Source organism: Rhea pennata, chromosome 15, assembly GCF_028389875.1.
Source record: "Rhea pennata isolate bPtePen1 chromosome 15, bPtePen1.pri, whole genome shotgun sequence".
In the NCBI taxonomy this organism is placed as follows: Eukaryota; Metazoa; Chordata; class Aves; order Rheiformes; family Rheidae; genus Rhea; species Rhea pennata.
Window position 1 is genome coordinate 12179655 of NC_084677.1, and position 19861 is coordinate 12199515.

The 19861-nt window shown below is 35.3% G+C and overlaps 1 protein-coding gene across 3 annotated transcripts in view; it reads left to right on the plus strand.

Moving 5' to 3' along the window:
• The window catches only part of TRRAP (transformation/transcription domain associated protein), a 100507-nt gene that overhangs the window by 42178 nt on the left and 38468 nt on the right, over positions 1-19861 (plus strand). For all 3 annotated transcript variants that reach the window (XM_062587882.1, XM_062587883.1, XM_062587884.1), the window contains exons 40-56: positions 1142-1300; positions 1385-1519; positions 1722-1832; positions 3091-3237; positions 5592-5805; positions 6526-6651; positions 8537-8683; positions 9778-9980; positions 10704-10825; positions 11678-11891; positions 12891-13070; positions 13456-13602; positions 14685-14804; positions 15102-15389; positions 15985-16122; positions 16517-16629; positions 17168-17303. In XM_062587882.1, the coding sequence (XP_062443866.1) occupies positions 1142-1300; positions 1385-1519; positions 1722-1832; positions 3091-3237; positions 5592-5805; positions 6526-6651; positions 8537-8683; positions 9778-9980; positions 10704-10825; positions 11678-11891; positions 12891-13070; positions 13456-13602; positions 14685-14804; positions 15102-15389; positions 15985-16122; positions 16517-16629; positions 17168-17303 (2700 nt within the window). The remainder of the gene's footprint in view (positions 1-1141; positions 1301-1384; positions 1520-1721; positions 1833-3090; positions 3238-5591; positions 5806-6525; positions 6652-8536; positions 8684-9777; positions 9981-10703; positions 10826-11677; positions 11892-12890; positions 13071-13455; positions 13603-14684; positions 14805-15101; positions 15390-15984; positions 16123-16516; positions 16630-17167; positions 17304-19861) is intronic.

Here is a 19861-nt window from a genome sequence, read left to right on the forward strand (position 1 = left end):
TGGTGGAACAGTGTGAAGTTAAGGACTGAAGCTGAGGGTGGCTTGTTCCAATACAGAAGAGTTGATAGGTATGTTTCTTTGGATTGACTCTGTGTCAAGCAAGTAATATATACCTTGTTTCCCTTGTTTCTTGAAAATTGGAATGCTTAATTTAGTTTAGAAAAATCTTATTTTACTTGTTTAAACTTAGACACAAGACTTTTCTTTAAGCAGTGGAAGAATGAACTTTATTCTGATTGCCAAAAGTCTCCAGCAGAATACTGTCTTGCTGCAATATAACTTCCCTAAGTATGTGCCGTTCATTTTTCCACTAGTCACAGTTGTGACTGTGAGTTTGCCATTTCATTGCATTTCTGCTTGTTTAGTTTTATAGGGACTGAAGTTGAAACTCAAGAGGTCAGATGAAACTCTGCAAGACCAGTTCAGTGCATGCTCAGTAACAGCAGCTCATTAACAGAACCATGAAGGTTCTTTAAAAATAAGTTATTTTTTTTTAAAAAACCTCTATTTGTCCTCAACCTTCAGTGACCTCTTCCAGTAGTTCTTGAGGTGTTTGTTTGACTTTGTACATTTTGTGGAGTTAACTGCAGATTTTTTTTAATCTCCAGCTGATGTAAGTTGGGAAACATTAAACAGATTAAGGAATACTGAAAAAAATTCAAAATAGGAACATTTTAGAAAATACAAATTAAAACCATTAGCAAAATATGCCTCAAAATCATAGGTAGCATTCTTTCATATGATTTTTTTTAATAGAAGTATTAACATATTTTAAAGTCATCTTTTAAGAAAAAAATACTGAAAAATGTTTGGGTGTTTTCAAGTGTGAGTTGTAGCACTCTAAGAGGATTAGCACAAAATGGGAATGACTGGTCCTTGGAAAAAAAATGTCTCTGCAAAAAAATTCTCATCTGGTTACATGAAACTAGTGGTTACTATACAGAAAATTGTAGCCCAAATTTTATTTTTAAAGCACCAGCTATTTTTCATAATTGCAAAATAGTGAACATGGTGCAGATTTAGCACACTTTAGGATTAAAGACTGTTGTACTACTTTGTTTTAACTTTATTTCAATAATGTATTTCTTTTACAGAGTGTTATTGGCTTTTGGCTAACACAGTTGTGAAACTATCTTTTCAGGTTTATTATCCAGTGAGACATCACTTGGTTCAGCATATGGTTAGTGCCATGCAGAGACTGGGCTTCACTCCCAGTGTTACAATTGAGCAAAGAAAATTAGCTGTGGATCTTGCTGAAGTAGTTATTAAATGGGAATTGCAAAGAATTAAAGACCAGCAGGTAGGTAGTCTAAACAAACTGGTAAAGAATGAACTGTTTTACTGTTAAATGTTTTTTTTAACATGCACATTACTGATATTTTAGCCAGATTCAGATATGGATCCAAGTGCAAGTGGGGAAGGAGGAAGTTCTACGTCATCGGCTGTTAAAAGAGGATTGTCAGTTGATTCTGGCCAAGAAGTGAAACGATTCAGGACAGCTACTGGAGCAATAAGTGCTGTAAGAAAAGTTCAGACTTTTTTCAGAGACTCTGAAGTTATAGCCTGCATTGACTAAACAATTTAGTTTACTTCTTTTTCCATGTTGCTTATAACTCCCTGAATTCAAATTTGCACTCTTAGAAAATACTTTAATTCAATTCTGCTTGTTGTTGTCCTCCTTACAATGTTGGTTATGAGTTTTGTGTTTTGTATGTGTGCAGGTGTTTGGACGAAGCCAGTCATTGCCAGGAGCTGATGCACTTCTTTCCAAGCCAATTGACAAGCAGCATACGGATACAGTGGTCAACTTCCTGATTAGGATTGCTTGCCAGGTAGTGTGCTTATTCTGATATGCAAATAATGATATAGCATTAGTAGCTAAAACTATGAAAAACTCTTTTCATAGGAATACTTTCATGCTGGAATTACTCTACTGTTTATATTCTTGCTTTCTTCTGCTGTTCTGTGGCAGGAGGAACAGAGCAGTAATATGAAATTGCAAAAAAGTAAAATATTTTTATTTTAATCAAGGAAAAATTTGAATTTCATGACCAATTTCTGCAAATTTTTCGTTTCACAAATGATGGCTAATATTCATGTGAGAAGTATGACATTGTGTTTGTGGCTTGATGCAAGGAACTTGAACTTTGAAAATCAACCTTTAAATGCGAATGATTGTAATACAGATTTTGAATACAGTCTTTTACTGTACTGTTGATCACTCACCTAGGCTTTTGTTCATTCTTTACTTTTGGGGTTGGGGGAGGTACTATGTACTGTGAAGTATTACAAAGTGCTATGTGAGGAGTGACGTGATTGAAATAAACTTGACTAGTAGAATTTGACTGGAACCAAGCAGAGTTTAAGAAGTTTCCACAAATATTCTTTTTAATTCATAGATACATTTGCTTGACGCTACAATATAGATTTGTTCTATTGTACCCAAGAACTGAAGAACATTTTGTGAGAATAATAGAAAAACACTATATCATTATATATTTAAGGATAATCATCATAATTGTAGTTTCAACATCAAATATATGTAATTGCTTTCTTTCATGTGATCTGTAAATCTTAAGCTTTTTGCCAATATTTTAAGAATTACCTTTTCCAAAGTGGAGGAAGTTAGCAGGATGTAGCTCAAAGGTGACAAAGTCTGTGGCTTATATTTCTGCAGCAGGCTCTCCTGGCAAGTAACATAGGGTTTCACACATCAGTCCTTTGCATGGAATAGACATGCCCTCAAAGAGTAAATATGGATTGAGTAAAGAACTACATCTGTTTGTGGATACTTTGCAGACAGGAAAGATTAGTCCTTAGTTGTAGTAATGATGTATGAGATTAAACTTTTTTTTTTTGTATCTCTGAGTGATTTCAAGTATTTAACAGTTTAGACACAAGTTTTTGTATTTATCATTAGTTGTCATCTTTTTATGCAGTAAAGTACTGTGTGACTATACTGATAAAATTATTTAAGCTTATCCATTTCAGAAATAAGAAATTATACACTTGCTTGGAATGCATAAAAAATTAATGAGTTGGTTACAAAAAAAAAAAAAATGTCATTTTATTACTCTGTATAATTGCTAGGTAAATGACAACTCAAACACAGCTGGATCTCCTGGGGAATTGTTGTCTCGCCGCTGTGTCAACCTCCTGAAAACAGCTTTACGACCAGACATGTGGCCGAAATCAGAACTCAAACTGCAGTGGTTTGATAAGTTGCTGATGACTGTGGTAGGTAACTTTCTAGTCTTGTAGGGCTTCAGGGTTCCTTAGCACAAATGTTGAATACTTTTGAAATGTTTAGGGTGTCTTTCACAATTAATATTTCCTGACTAGTGTATGTAATAAGCATTCTTTTTCCTCCCTCCCCCCATTGTGTGGATTTCAACTTTGATTTGTAGATTGAATTTATAACATAGCATAATTTTGAATTTGAAATAAAATGTCAAGCCATTTAATTACTAATTAATTTAATTCACTTCCATTTCTTGGAAAATCTTGGAACTAAATTGATAGAATGTGTTTTACTGATCGTTTATGGCTTTGTACTTCCAAGAGGAGTAGGATAAAGCCAGTGACAAAGAATAGACATCTGACCATGAATGTTAAGAGTTTTGAAACTGAATGTCTGTAATCATTCTATTATCTGGTATCTATAAAGTAAATTTTAATTTCTTAGGCTGCACTTTATAGTTGCAAATAAAAAAGCAAATTCTGAAAATCTGGTGTGTTTGCTGAGCGAGGGCACTAGTTTACCAACTGATTTCTCTGAAGATGCCGTTTGTCCTGTCTGTGGCTGTGTGGCTGGAGCAAAAAATGTTTCTTGTGACATCTGGAACTTCAGAAGTTTGAGGCCAGAGGCTGTAAATCTTTGCTCTTATGCTGATTTTGCTGAAGCCCAGGCAGCGCAGTGGAAGATCAGCAGGCTGCTTCTCTGCCAAGGAGAGAAATGAGGAGGCAGGACTGGGGCTTTGAGCATGGTAATTACGGATCCTTGGGCAGAGATGTGAGAAGGCAGGGCTGGACCTGGAGAGGAGGCAAGGCTATAGAGTGTGGAAGGCAAGATAGGAGACAAGTCATGAAAAAGGGTCAGAGAGGTGGGATTTCATTTCTTTGTGTTTACTACCATTACAATATGTTTACCTTATATTTTCAATTAAAATCTAAGATTTCTCAGTCTCTGCATTTTTGTGAGTTTCATAAAAATTGCTGTTAGAACTATGGAGGAGTGAATTGTTTTCCTGTGGAAAAGCTTCCTCCTTTTGCAGAATTTGGCACAAAAGATTCTTACAATACAGTCCCTATCCTTTCCTCTCCCTGCCTTCCCTCGGGGAGAATTTGTATGAAAAACCACAGGCTAGCTTCAGAGGGAGGGTGCCAGCCATGGACACTGCCTGCTGGTGCCATAACCTGTGTTGGGCTCCCTGGGGACAAAACTAGTTTGACAAAATTTTAATTTGGGTATTAATTTTTACCATTGCAAATATTAAAGTGAGGTTAGGAGCAGGTGGATTAACTTCCAGTATTACTCTGATTTTTGACATGAGTTGTAGTTTGCTTGTTTGGATGGCCTGCTGCTTTTTGAAAGTACTGTAAAACTTTCTGCAAACATAAATAGATTTTTTTTTTCTTTAGTGGTTGCTAGTTTTGTGATTACATTATGGTAATTTTGAAGATCAGTCAAAGGCTAGCTTCCTGCATTTGATGATACAACCTATTTTGTTTTAGTTGTATAGCACCTGTATCCTATCTGTATGCTTTCTGCCATATAATATGATGTTTTTCTATACCTACTTTATTGCATTTTGCTATTTAATAAAGTAGTAATTCTTATTGTGTTAAATTTTTAGGAGTTCTCTTAAAGTCACTTTTTTTCCCTCTTCTTTGAATAAAACAGTAATATACATTACTTCTGGGAGCTTTAAAATATGTCCAAGATTACAAGAACATTCACTGGCCCATTTTTTTCTAAATGTTGATCTACTTTTGCTATATTTTAGTGAAGCTATCATCTTTATGGAGATAATCCATAAAAGAACAACTATCTACTTTCATCCTTTTCTCCTTCTTTTGGAAGAATTTTTGATGTAGCTCTATTTTAAAGGTAGTTACTGTGATTATTTTTATATATAAAAAAAAATACATTTGGTTCTGTTTTGGGGTGTACAAGTGTTGCTAGTGCTCCAGGAAGTTCATACTCATTGCCTTGCTCATGTTTTCCCACATAGTGGGAAATGTCTCTGAAAGATGCTGACAAGTAAATAAAACATAAACTTCTGTTAAAAGCATTGCTAACCAACAACGTTTTAGGCAAGTTTCTGAACTGAAAACCACAAAAAGCATCAGAAAAAACATACCTGTAAATGCTAAAGTAAGAGTTTTATGACTGAAGACTTTGCAAAGCTGTGCATTTTACAGTTTTAGATTGCATGACTTATTTAAAAAGATCAATGTGAAACATCACTAATATAGAAACTTCAGCCTTGTTACAGGGTTTCAACAGACTTGATGTGGACTTGCTGAACTGTTTAATAGTTGGCAGAAAAAAATACAACTCACTGCCTCATTGTGTGTGTTCTCTTTAGGAACAGCCCAACCAGGCCAACTTTGCTAACATTTGCACTGGCTTAGAGGTCCTGAGTTTCCTGTTAACCATACTGCAGCCCCCTGCAATCCTCAGTAGCTTCAAACCCCTGCAACGAGGAGTAGCAGCTTGCATGACTTGTGGAAACACAAAGGTTTTGAGAGCAGTCCATAGTTTGCTTTCTCGCTTAATGGGTATTTTTCCTACAGAACCAAGTATGTGGTATTTTCTTCCTCTTTTTACCCTTTATTGCTGCATACCTTAATCACTTAAGGGCAGAGTGATGAAATTTTTTGGAATGTGCTAATATTCTGTTTTATGGTTTCTGTATTTAATGATCCAGTCTAGCTTGCACTTTCAACCTCTGTTTAAAAAAAGGAAAGCTGAAATAAGCAATCATTTGGAATATATCATTATTCAATGACATAAAAACTTAATAACCTGTGGCTGACATAATTTTGGTTCAAGAAATGTGTGCTATAAATTTAACGTATTTTGCAATTGTAATTTTTCTGCTTTAGAAATGCAGCTTTTTAGTTGTTAAGCTTTGCTGTTTTGTTAAAACAAGGAAGGGAGGTTGGATATTTTTTAAAAAAGACAGTAGGTAATATGGAACAGCTGACAGTTATTCTGCTGTGTTTTGATACAAACTAATTTAAATAAATTCTTATTTTTTTCTTAGAAAAACCTCAGTGATCTATGAATTCTCATCAAAATAAGTTATTAAGAGATAGTGGTACCCTAATATAGAAGACACACTGATTGTATAATAAATAGGTTATGTAAGTGAGGGATCTACCTGTGCTACCCTTTTATGTTTATTACCAAGATAAAGTTCCACTGATGGAGTGGGTGTCTGAATGTGCACAGTGAAATTGTTCTTGCTGTTCTGTGGCCACTGTTACCAAAAATAAATATAACTACCAACTCTGCAGGTACCTCAAGTGTAGCTTCAAAGTATGAAGAACTGGAATGCCTTTATGCTGCAGTTGGAAAGGTTATTTATGAAGGACTTACTAATTATGAAAAAGCCACTAACGCTAACCCTTCCCAGCTCTTTGGTAAGTTTCCCCCATCCCTGTCGTTAATTAGTATAATTGTGGCCATTAGCTTTGTTTTCAATAAGGAAGTTGAAATCTGATAATCATGGGGAAGAAGCTGTGGGAAGCGTTTGGAGCTCAGCTCTAGATGTGAATTTGGGCTGACGTCTGTCTGCTGTGAAGAACAGGACGGTGGTTCGTTGCGTTCTGTCCTCTCGCAGCAGCTGCCTTGGAAGCGCTTCTTGGAAGTGGAAACCTGCTGCTTTGCTAGAGAGAAGCCTTCTGTATTCAGAGTGCTTAGGAAAAAATGCAGCATTCAGATAAACCAAAATACAAAGTGAAAATTGCTGGAACCTTGTTATATTGAACAGCCAAAATTCTGTGGTTACTGTTCTGAGAGATAATAGACTATTTTGAGGGATTTATGTAAACATTCTTACTTGCTATTGCCTCATAATTTCTTTTTCAGTTGTTTTTAAAGCCTCATTTATCAGCTGGTTTAAATTGCGTTGGATGATTTATTTATTCATTTATAGATTCTGAATTCTCACTAAATGAGGAAACACAAGAATACTACATTTTTCTGTTGAATGAGCAAATCTGAATTTCTAGTATGTACCATTCTGAAGAGCTGAAATGTTTTTCTTGTGTTAGTCATACTTATTTAACTGCTAGGGAGCTCGAACTACACATGACAGTGACAGAGATACATTGGAATAATACAAAGTCTGATCCAGAACTTGTTGTGTTGGTAAAGCAGACCTGAAATTGCACAATTTTGGGAAGTTTGCTGACTTAAATGGCAAGTGTCCTTCACTATTCTATCCTGCGATCTGTGTGGGTAGTTGTAATTTCACTTTGGGAATTACGTATTTGTCAGGTGTCAGGATGTGCTGTACAACAAACTAACCAAGAGGGATGCTTCTTGCCTTTTCCCCAGAGTTCACTTGAAGGTTAGACTATGTTGTTTCTTTTAGGTGGGGCAAATCTTACTGATTTTGCGTTTAAGAGGCTGAACTTCGTGTGCTGAATTTCATACATGTCTGAGCAGGAAAAGAAATCAATAGTTTCAAAGCAATCATTCAATGGGCGAAGCGTAATCCTATAAATATTTTTGTAGGCTCTTGTTGAATTATGGAGTTGCAGTAAGGAAAAAAAAGTAGTTGTGGGGTTTTAGAGGGTATATTTTGACAAGAATGTACTTCTGAAGAACAAGTATTTTAAAGGCTAGGTAATGTTAAAACTCATTGATTCGCCCAAATATGAGTAAGTTCATACTAGATAGGCACTGGTGACAGCAATGTAATTTGGACTGTGATCTTGTAGGCATTACACATGCATAAGCTGGCTGTTTCAATAGTGTTGCTATTCTCAATCTACAATAACTGTTTGATGAATCTCTCTAGAAAGTATCTAGATTAGAAATCAAGATTGTGTAGTATTTTTATTTTACATGAATAGGTCTGGTTTTAGTAATGTAAAAAGTTCACTTTTTAACTACTAAAATATCTATGAAAAATTAACAGTAGTTTAATTTTACCTAGTTAAATATATTTGTATTCTTTTTTTAATATCTTGGAGAAGTATCTGCTCTCAATCCATCTCTTTCTTGCCTCCTTCCTCTTCAAATCATACATTTATATGCAGAATTTCCAAAAGTCTCAACTAATATATATAGAAAAATACAACACGATTTTAGTTTTATAGTCTTTTTTTCAGATCTATCTATATTTCAAGTCTTTAACTCAGGTAGTCCCATGCTTCTTTCATGGCAGGACAAAATCCTCTGTACGGCTACAATAGTTTCCCGTGTTCTTTCACAGAAGAACAACATCTGCATGGAAATCCTCTACCTTCTTATGCTCAATAAAAGTTTTGCTATGTTAAGTATTGTTTTTGTCTACAGGTACTTTAATGATTCTAAAGTCTGCGTGCAGTAACAACCCCAGCTATATTGACAGGTTGATTTCAGTTTTTATGCGATCCCTGCAGAAGATGGTCAGGGAACACTTGAATCCCCAGGCTACAGCAGGAACAGCAGAAGCAAATACAGGTATTATATTATATAGCCTAACGATGTTAATGATTAAAAGTCTTGTAGTTGTGTATTAAATTCCCTTCATTCCAAAGCTATTAAAATGATTTCATAGAGTTCTGTGGACATTACTAAATACTGAAAATTAGTTCAGTATTAGTGAGAAATATTACTGAAGTGTTGAAGGATTAAAATGCACTTTGAGTTCCTAATACTTACTTAATATATGAATTTCGGTATTAACCCAAGAATTTTAGTGAATGGTTAGTGAATACTTGCTGAACTACGGTGTATATGTAGAAATATTGAAATCCTTCAAGAGTTTATAGTTTTGGGGGAAGAGAGTTGACTTTTTTAACTTGTCTTGTGCTTTCACTTTTTTTTTACTCCTTCATGTATGATAATAGAAGAGCAACTGCTTGTGCAATTAACTTGTTGGGCCTGATGCATTTGTTTTTGTCTTAAAATAGCATCTTTTTTTCAGTCGGTAGAATTCTGTCATCAAATGAATTAGGTCATGAGTCACTGAAAAATTCAGATATTTTCCTAGAAGAAAATACAGTGCTACTAAAGAGCACTGTATTTTATTGGTGAGTAAGCTACTGAAGAAAATGTTTTTAAGAAATGCTACTGATCTTAGATTTCCAGCCCATATTTCAATTAGGTAGATTATAACCTAGCAAATTTTACTAATGCTTAGAAACCAATGGAAAGTTGTTCAACTTGACAGATAAGCAAGTCAGGAAATGAACACAATTGAATAGGCAGCATCATAAAATATTTCTTCTTTCACAAGTTGAGTTGCAATTTATTAGTATTGGTGTTCTGTAATGACCAAAGCTTTAGAATAAAGGAAACCTCAAAAGCTTCCTTGTAGGATTCTGAACTTTGTTTTTTGTTTTAGAGTTTTTTCTGGAAGGTCTCTGTCCCAATGGTTTAAGACTGAAAGGCAGTTACTCTGAAAGTATTTTTTTTCTATAGGGATTTTTTTTCATGTGACGTTTCTTACTACTGCTGCTTTTAAAATTTCAGTATTTTATCTTGAAAATTATTCTACTAGACATTTCATAGGTTTTTATAAAATCTGTTTTTTGTTTTGTTTTTAACTGTAGCAGGTACAAGTGAACTGGTAATGCTAAGCTTGGATCTTGTGAAAACTCGCCTGGCTGTGATGAGCATGGAAATGAGAAAAAATTTTATACAAGCTATTCTAACGTCTCTCATTGAAAAATCTACTGATGCCAAAATTCTTCGTGCAGTAGTAAAAATAGTGGAGGAGTGGGTGAAAAACAATTCCCCAATGGCAGCTAATCAGGTAAATTGCGAAGATAAATAAAATTATTATTGCATTCAAATGTTAAATAAATACAGGTCAAGCCGCTATTATAACTTATCAGCTTTTGATAATGAGTTTTTCAGGGATCTAGTGTATAAGTTTAGATGCCATGTGTAAGGCTCTGAATTCTGAATATTTCACATCCCCTGTGGAAGTAACGAGTTCAAGAAGCTTAGCAATTTATAGATTTATATTATTTGTTTGATCACAAAGGCTGTTTTGCCTAGTGCTTCCTTTAAAATAAACGTTATAAAATATATTTCCCACTGTATATGTTAACCTGGATAGAGAATTTCTTCAGGGGGAGAGTGACAAATGCTGGTTTAAATCATATTATTCCTGTAACATTGTACAGCCTCCTTAATTTACAGTTTTACAATTTCTTGTATCAGAGTTGAGTACTTTACAGTCTAGTGCTATACAAGAGGACCTACTTTTTTTTTTTAAATATACATGAGACTTTTGTAATCATTAAGCAGTTTAAACTTAGTCATTTTAAAAAATTTTTGTAGTTGTATACTAGAAGTATAAATGCTTGAGTTATTTTTCTTCTTAAGAACTGTGACCTTCCACCAAGCTATTTTTCAATACTTCAGGAGTGAAAAAGTGATATAAAGGATGGCTGAGCCATACTTTGAGTGTGCCAGTTTTCTGTGCTTTAAGATGAATTGACAAAATTAATCATGTCTTCTTTTAACATAGACACCTACTCTCCGAGAGAAGTCCATTTTACTAGTGAAAATGATGACTTACATTGAAAAGCGTTTTCCAGAAGACCTTGAATTAAATGCCCAGTTCTTAGACCTTGTTAACTATGTCTATAGGTAATTATAGCAATTAATCATTTATTGCGGCTTGTTGGTTCATAATTTGTACTATATATGACCTTTATAACATGCCATCAGTCTTTTTAGTTCTGAATTAAATATTTTTTCTTCTAAAACGAAGAATCTATTCATTTCACTGAAACCACAGTATATATTTACTATATCTCGAGACACAATGTGAAAATAAAGTCCCTTAAAAAGGATTTTCTTTTTGGCTCTGCAAAAATATCCCTCCTCCTTAATCTCCTGCTCTCCCAAGGTACCAGGGCATCTTATAGTTGATCATATTTTAGATACAGTGATGGTGGCTAAAATGGCTCTCTCCTTTCATCTGTAAGGTATAAAGATTGTTTCTTGAAAATCTTTTGTAAAATAAAATTTGAGGACAGTTACTTTTGTTAGCTCAACTGACAGGTTTTGTAACGTGATAAAATAACTAAAATAGTTTCTTTATCAAAAGTGTCATATGTTTTATTTAGTGCAAATGAATCACATTATTTTCAGCTACTGCTGCCATTCTGTTTGCTGGTTAGCTGTGCAAAGCCCTGGAACGGACATGGCACTCAGTGGTTTTCGTCAACGAAGGTTGCTGTTGCGTTTCAAACAGGGATACAGTTGTCACTAAAATAATTTTGTTTCACAACTGGGATGAGATTTGGTCCTAATTTAACAAATTTGTGAGAGCTTTAAGGCAGTTTTCTACCAAGCAGTAATATTTTATTTGCTGCTTCTCTCAGTGATGCGCATTGATGTACTAGAGCTCCCTTAAAATATCACCTTCCTTGATTTCATCACACAAAGATTAGATGGCTTCTAATATCTATGTCATTATTTCTCTACTTATTTTAGGGATGAGAATCTTTCTGGTAGTGAACTTACTGCAAAACTTGAGCCTGCATTTCTTTCGGGTCTTCGTTGTGCTCAGCCACTCATACGAGCCAAATTTTTTGAGGTCTTTGACAACTCTATGAAACGTCGTGTTTATGAGCGCCTGCTTTATGTGACCTGTTCTCAAAACTGGGAAGCAATGGGAAATCACTTTTGGATCAAACAGTGCATTGAGGTAGGGTAATTACTGTTATCAGAAATGCAGTTATAATTCTAGAAATGCGATTTATTCCTTATTCTTCTTGGCTGTGTGCAAATGTTATGCAATGTGTGTTTTTGAGTGTGTATTTCTATATCACAACTAAAAATATCAAATCTGCTGCTTCAGATACTTCCCATGGCATTTAAAAATAAATGCAGAGCGTTTAAACCACGAGAAGCTGATACTTGGAAAATAAATCTTTATGGATTTGATATAAATCTTTATAATCTATTTGGAATCCAAGAAAAGCCTAATGTGAACATGTTAGTATGTCTTAGAGAAACCTATTTCTTATAAATGATCGTGATTAGAAAAATATACAAGAATTGTTAGAGTAAGTGAATTCAAAAAACCTTTAAGAATTGTGTGTCTGCACTGATGGCATGATAAGTGTTAGGTGGGATGGCACTGAAGTGAAATCTCATTTTTGGTTGGCTTATTTAAGAAAAGATAGATCTACCTTTTTATTTCTTTTTTTTAAAAAAAATCACAAATTAAAAACATGAATTTAAAGTAAGGAAGGTGATAGCTTTGTGCTCTTGAAAGTATTAGAGCTCCTTGCAGAGAGATAAGGAAGAGCATTAATTCTTCCCATCCTGTTTTGGTAGGACTTTCATTTTAATGGGGAGATTTTGTATATTCAACTGATTGAGGACGCTAAATATATGTATTGAAAAGTGTGAAATACAGAGTATAGGCATAGAAGATCCCTGTTCCTTGTGCGTTTTCAGGAGAGGCTTGAAAAGCAATCTTGAAAGTATAGTCACATACTTCAAGATGATGACAAAATGTGATCAGGTTAAGATGAAAATTTATTAACATCTATTGAATAAAGGTGACAAGTGTTTGTTAGCCATGTTAGTTTCATTTTTTTCCCCCTCCAATTGATAAACTTACACTATGGGCATGTCTTTTTAGAAATACTCCAGTAAAATATATGTTGAAAAATTCTCCTTGTTTTTTAATTTCTAGCTGCTGCTTGCAGTGTGTGAGAGAAATACTACCATTGGGACGAGTTGTCAGGGTGCTATGCTGCCTTCTATCACTAACGTTATCAACCTTGCTGACAGTCATGATAGAGCGGCGTTTGCTATGGTAACCCATGTCAAACAGGAGCCTCGAGAAAGGGAAAATAGTGAATCCAAAGAAGAGGTAACTTTCAGAAAGTATTCTAGAAAAAGAAACCTTTTGGGTGAAAATGTCTCCTATTTTTCATCAAATGAGTTCGGAGGATATGCCTTGAAAACGATGTGCAGAGGTGGTTCAGCATACCTTGTGTTTGCTTATTAAAAGGATTTGTATCACTGTTAATAACATTGCATTTTAACCATGTGTTGGATTCTCCAGAACTTGCATTTGTTCCGTATTTAGCCCTTTCTGTATGATAGTGCTCTATAAATTCTATTTCTGAACCTGAAGAACTAACAGAAAGAAATACTGAGACTGAAATATTTTTTTAATTGTTTATTTGTATAGAAATAAAATGAGTGTATTTAAAAAAAAATCTACATTCTTGAAGTTGTTTGCTGTTGTTTAGGATGTTGAAATTGACATTGAACTGGCTCCAGGGGACCAGACGAGTACCCCAAAAACGAAGGAGCTCTCCGAGAAGGACATTGGCAATCAGCTGCACATGCTGACCAACCGGCATGACAAATTTCTTGATTCTCTTCGGGAAGTGAAGGTTGGTACGAACACTAGTTTCCTGGCAATTTGTTTTAATACCGAAATCTTCAAACTGACGCTTTCTTTTTTCCTGTTTCTTCTTTTTCTTTTTACTGGAGTGCTCTCTCGCATTTTCGTCCTCTACTTGAGTACCTCCACCTCTCCATTACTTAGTGGGACAAATATTCTCCCAAACTTTCCAAAGTGTTTGTGAACAGTGGAGGGTAAAAATTGATGAGTTTTTTTTTTGGGGGGGGGATCTGTTTTGCTTGGAGCATATCTGCCTTCTAATTGTAGTTGGTCTTATGGTAGTCACTGTTGCTGCAGTTGCTGGCTACCTTGGCTTCTGAATAGTCTTAAACTGAAATAAGCAGTAGTTAAATTCTAAATAACAAGCTAAGCCAAGTTAGAGCCGACTGAGTACACTTTATTTCAGCATTTAAAATGAATGCTGTGCTATGAATTGTTTTATGTAGGCATTTGAAAACTACTGTGGATTTCTGTGTGTTTTTGCATGTGGAAACTTCTGTCATTCTTGCTGGCATTAATTTTTGTGTGGAGCAGTATAGTTGTAATCATAACATCAATAATTTTTTAATTTACGTTTTGACAGATATTTACTATTCTAAAAGTTTATTTAAAGAAACTGTTTAAGGAAATGGAGATGGTAAAAACAGGGCATGGAATCAATAGCATATCAGCATCTTGTGTTTAAATAATTTCTAAGAAGATAATGTTAACTGCAAGCTATTTTGAAAATAATTCTAAAAATATCAACAGTTCTGTCTAATTAACTTGATTGTTCAGTCTTATTACCAAGTAGTCATCAACTTCCTTCCTTTATTTCTTTCTCTTTCCCTCTCTCTCTTGCTTTTTTTTTCTTTTAACAGTTACAGTAGTGAATCAGTCTTGATCAACATGGAAATAGGATTAAATTCATTTCACAGTAGTTTTCATTGCTAAAAGAAATGTATTTTTGATAAGCCAGTTGGAAAAGACATTAACATTACTGCTAAAACAGCTGTGTAACTGATGAGCTGTTCTTCCATACTATAAATGATACCTTTCCCATTTATATACATCTCTCCTTTTTGTTTCTAGACTGGAGCATTGCTGAGTGCCTTTGTTCAATTATGTCATATTTCTACACCATTAGCAGAGAAGACTTGGATTCAGCTTTTTTCACGATTATGGAAAATCTTATCTGACAGACAACAACATGTGAGAATTTCTCTCTCTTAGTAATTTCTCTTTGTTAATGACTGTTTTTTTGTATGTTGTAACTGTGTGTAAACAATTTGTTCACTTTAAGAAGTTTGCCATTTTTTCACTGTTGAATGATGTGTATGTCCATGCATGCATCTTTTGAAAGAAATAGTGCCCTTCAATTTATTTAGAGAATTACCCTTATCAAATGATTGTGCTGTGATATGTACTATATTAACAAGATTTTGAATCTGAAATCAGTAATAGAAGAATTTGAGTGAACAAATAACTATCCTTATGCTTTTCTTCCAGGCTTTAGCTGGTGAAATAAGCCCTTTCTTGTGCAGTGGTAGCCATCAAGTCCAACGAGACTGCCAGCCGAGTGCCCTGAATTGCTTTGTGGAAGCAATGTCGCAGTGTGTTCCTCCCATTCCCATCAGACCTTGTGTCCTGAAATACTTGGGTAAAACTCACAATCTCTGGTTCCGTTCTACACTGATGCTGGAACATCAAGCCTTTGAAAAAGGACTGAGCCTACAAATCAAGCCTAAACAGACAACAGAATTTTACGAGCAGGAAAGCATAACTCCTCCTCAACAGGTACGGTGTAACATTCAGTGAAATACCTTATGAAATGGGGAGAGGAAAACACAGTAGCAGTGTAGTACTATAGTACTGCTTCTTGTTAGGGACTTGTTAAAGTTGAGCTCGTTTTGAATTCACTGAAGAAATTCCTGTCCTTGCGTGCTTGTGAATACAGACACTTTGAACATTGCTTTCTGTCTTACCTACTTCTCACGCCTTTCCTTCACCTGTCACTGATACTTTCATGTTTTTCTCTTTCTTCAATCTGTTTTTGACACCAGTTCTCTGCAGCACTGTAAAACCAAATCAAGCTGTTTCTTCTGCTAATTTTAAACTACAAATAGAAGTCTCTGCTGCCTCTGCTTCTCTCAAAGGAAGTATGCTTTCTGTAACAAATCAAGTTTGTTGGTATATGATCTTGAAGAATTGTTGGCTAACCAAAACAGAGTTAAGCAGGTGCTGTTTAAATCTTTAAAAAGAGCTTATAGAACACACGTGTATTTTCCTGTCTTTCTGGACTTGCCTCAGTGCAGAGGATGTGATTTTGCTCTCTGCTGTGCTTTATAATAACAGTTTGACTGCAGAGGAATATGTGTGGTTACCATTCTAGGAAATACTGGATTCCCTTGCTGAGCTCTACTCCTTGTTGCAAGAGGAGGATATGTGGGCTGGACTATGGCAGAAACGCTGCAAATTCCCAGAGACAGCAACAGCTATTGCGTATGAACAGCATGGCTTTTTTGAACAGGTACAGACTTGATATTAGAAATAATCTGAGTAGTTCTACTGCCAGGATGAATATTCAGGTCAGTAAAAATATTCTGCAGAAAATATTACTGATAATTGACTTCAATCTTCTAAAGCAGAAAATGCCACAGTTTCTCTTCTGACTGAAGTAATAGTTTAAGGCTGTGTGAAACCTAGATAAGATTTTTTTGAGCAGTTCTTCTGGCAATCAGAAGTCTCTCAGTTCTTTATCACATTTGTAAAGTTGCCAAGTAACGTCACTTCACAGAATTTCTTTTTAACATAAAATTATAAGTCACATTTTATCACTTTTTTAATCACTTTTTTAAAGAATAGAATGTTGAGTTTTGTATATGTAGCAGATGTAAGAATAACATTATTTGAACTTTATTTAGGCACAAGAAACTTATGAAAAAGCAATGGAAAAGGCTAAAAAAGAACATGAACGGAACAATGCTTCCCCTTCCATCTTTCCTGAGTATCAGCTCTGGGAAGACCATTGGATTCGGTAAGACTTTATAGGTGTTGTAGAATAAGTATTGATACCTTGCAATAGAGGTAAAATACCCTGCTAGTTTAAAACATCGGTTACTAGAATAAACTGAGCTCAACACTTTTAATATAGAGGAGAAACTTAAGGAATTAAAATGCTATATTGTCACTCCCTTAACAGACCCTCAGAACTGATATAGCTGAAGCATTGTGAAAATGTAATTTGCTATTGGTTGAGACAGACTGAGCTAGAATTTGTTTTTCCTATTTATAATGGGTGTTCTGGGAAACACCAAATGCAGCTCTTCCCTTTTCATAGATATCTATGTTATAGCTGGTAATAAATTAAAAAAAAAAGAAAAAAAAAAGGAAAAAAAAAGTTCTCCTGTCTCGGTGAGGAGACTTTTCAGTCTTTCAAACTTCTGCAGTGTTTGAAAGATGCTTCAGACAAACGCAGATGCCTATAGTATCCTGATAAAAATCGTTGATAGTCATGTTTATTGATACCTTCTTTTTTTTGATAACCAAATTGACACTAGTTTTGGGTTTCTCAGTTGCTCAAAAGAACTGAACCAATGGGAACCTTTGACAGAGTATGGCCAATCCAAAGGACATATAAATCCCTACCTAGTACTGGAATGTGCATGGAGGGTCTCAAACTGGACTGCTATGAAGGAAGCTCTAGTGCAGGTGAGTGAGGGGTTTTTATAATTCTGGAAATGGGCTCTGCTAGTGTTTAGTTTCCTTGTTCATTTTACTGATTATATTTCTAGCAAGTCAGCATTACAGTTCATTTCACAGAAACAGTAAACTGCTCTTTGAAAGTTTTCTTTGATGTCCCAGCATGCAGCTGGGTGTCTTGGTAACTAAAGCATATTATTTCAACAGACAAACTTGGTTCTCTTTTCGGTTTCTTTATAAAGCTGTGCTATGTAAGAAATTTACATTTCTTTCTAGTTAAGACTAGCTAGCAGTTTTATAGTCAGGGCAGGTAAAAGATCTGGTGCATGGAATAGAGTCATTAAAAGCAACAAATGCTTGCCCCACAAGTGTGTGCCAGAAGTGGTATCTGGAGGAACTTATGATGGACCCTTGCAGATATACAGTATTAGATAAACTAAACTTGCAGGTATGCAATTTAGAGAAGGGTGGAGAGAACATTTTTGTATTTTAAGCCTTTGCAGGAACAAAAGTTCCTTTTATGAACTGGGGTAAGGTATGACAATACCTCTATTACAGTCTCTGTGGACAACATAACTAAGCTTTCAGCTCTAAAACGAAAAAGCCTATTGCCTCTGGTATGTTTGTGTTTGTTTCAGCACCTGGAAGGCAAAGCCAAAGTGTTCCCAGCTTTTACTATTCAAAGTTAAAACAATTAAACACAATTTATTCTGTTCATCTCCACTGTCCTAGAGGGAGGAATAAGACAAACGTATAAAAATGTGAAGGTCAGGGAAATGTCAACTAAATTTAGTTTACATTAATTGCCTTTTTGTATCTGAAGACTATTTATCCCTGGCTAATCCAGTGTTTCAGAATCCTTGTTAAGAGATTTCAGGTTATTCAGGGATTGCTTTTGCCTGTCTTTTGTTATTATGTTGTGCCTTCCTGAACGTCTCAAATTGGTTTTCAGAGATCCAGCTGTGGCATTTTTTCTTTGAACATGCACATACTAGGTTGCATCATTCTGTGTGGTACAATCAGGATCGTGTTCATCTGAAATGTTTTCCAGGTTGTGAAAAGGCAAATAGCATTGCAAAGAGCAGCTCTTTTGCCTCTGTTGCCTGAACTGTTCTATCTTTTTCGGTCATAGAGTTCTAAGTCTGTGGATTTATGGCAAGGGCATTGGTGAAATGCCATAGAGTTGTGTGAGTGGTTTTTCTTTTTGTTGTTTTTTTTCCTCCCCCTTCTTTCTTTGCATTGGTAGAACTTGCACTTTGCATTTGTAGAACTTGAAGGCAGCTTCCAGGCATCAGACAAAAAATTTTCAGGTATCAGACAAAAAATTGAAATTGCTTTAAAACTTAAAGCAATTGTAATTTCAAATGAAGCTTTACATTCATGTGTAACTAAATAGAAGCAGTCTACTCTGTATACATCATTAATATGCAGACTTTCAGGGCTGGCAAAATGTTGCTAGGCAGTTAAAAGAGCAACCCGCCCCTCCACCCCTAAGCCCTGAAAAAGCAGCATATGAAATCTCTTGAGTTTCAGTGTTGATTCATTGGAGAGGCTGATATATATTGCAAATTATGCCAGTGGTTATTATTTGAATGAAGAAAATGACAAATTTGAGATTGTTTATATATGATGGAAAATGTATTGGGGTTATATACCTAGCCCTGGGATTACATACTTAGCCCAAGTCATTTTTCTTATTTTCTTACATTTATAGCTTTGCCTAGCAGAGGTGTAATGGAAGGTTTGCTGTTCTGTAAGTAACAGAGTTTTTCTGTGGTAGGCCCTGGACAGTATATCCAGGGATTGCTTCTTATATCCATTTCCTTTTATTTCTGTTTAAGTATTCAGTAAAGTAACTGCTAGATTTCTGATTTTATTGTCATTTTGAGTCTCCTTTAGCTCCATTCAAAATGAGACTCATTTGATTTTATAGCGTATCCATTACACATAATTTTTAAGTAACTTGGAGGTACCAGGGTATTTCCAGCATGTGTGGTTAAGGCTGGAGTGTGGCGATGTAATTAGAGCTTGAGCGGTGAGGGACAATGAGACCAGCAAAGGACTTCAGGCCATGAACCTGATACTGGGAAGCAAATGAGAAGAAAATCAGATAAAGATGAAGGAGGTTGGAGGAAAACGAATTGATAAGGAGTGGCAGGGTAACTGGGCAAATACTCTGAAACAAGAAGTTGAAGAAGATGATTTCCTGTGTAAGATACAAGAATTTTGTGAAACTAGCAGAGAGGAAAGAGGCGTTGAATGAAACATTGCAGGGGACATAGTGAGACTGGCCGTGCAGGAGAAGGGGCTTGCACTGATTGGCAGTGAGAAAGGTGGGGACTGGACTTGAATAAAATGATGAGGATTACTAGGAAGGGATACATGACTTCTGGGAGAAAATATACTTTGATTCTGCGTAAATAAGATAATAAAGTAAATTGAATCATAATGCATAAGCACAAGGGCATGTTTAACTTTGAGGTGATTGGCTTTAAAATGTATTCCCTGAAATTTCTTTGTGTGTGTAATCTATATACTAGAAAGCATACAAGTAAAAGTACCTAAAC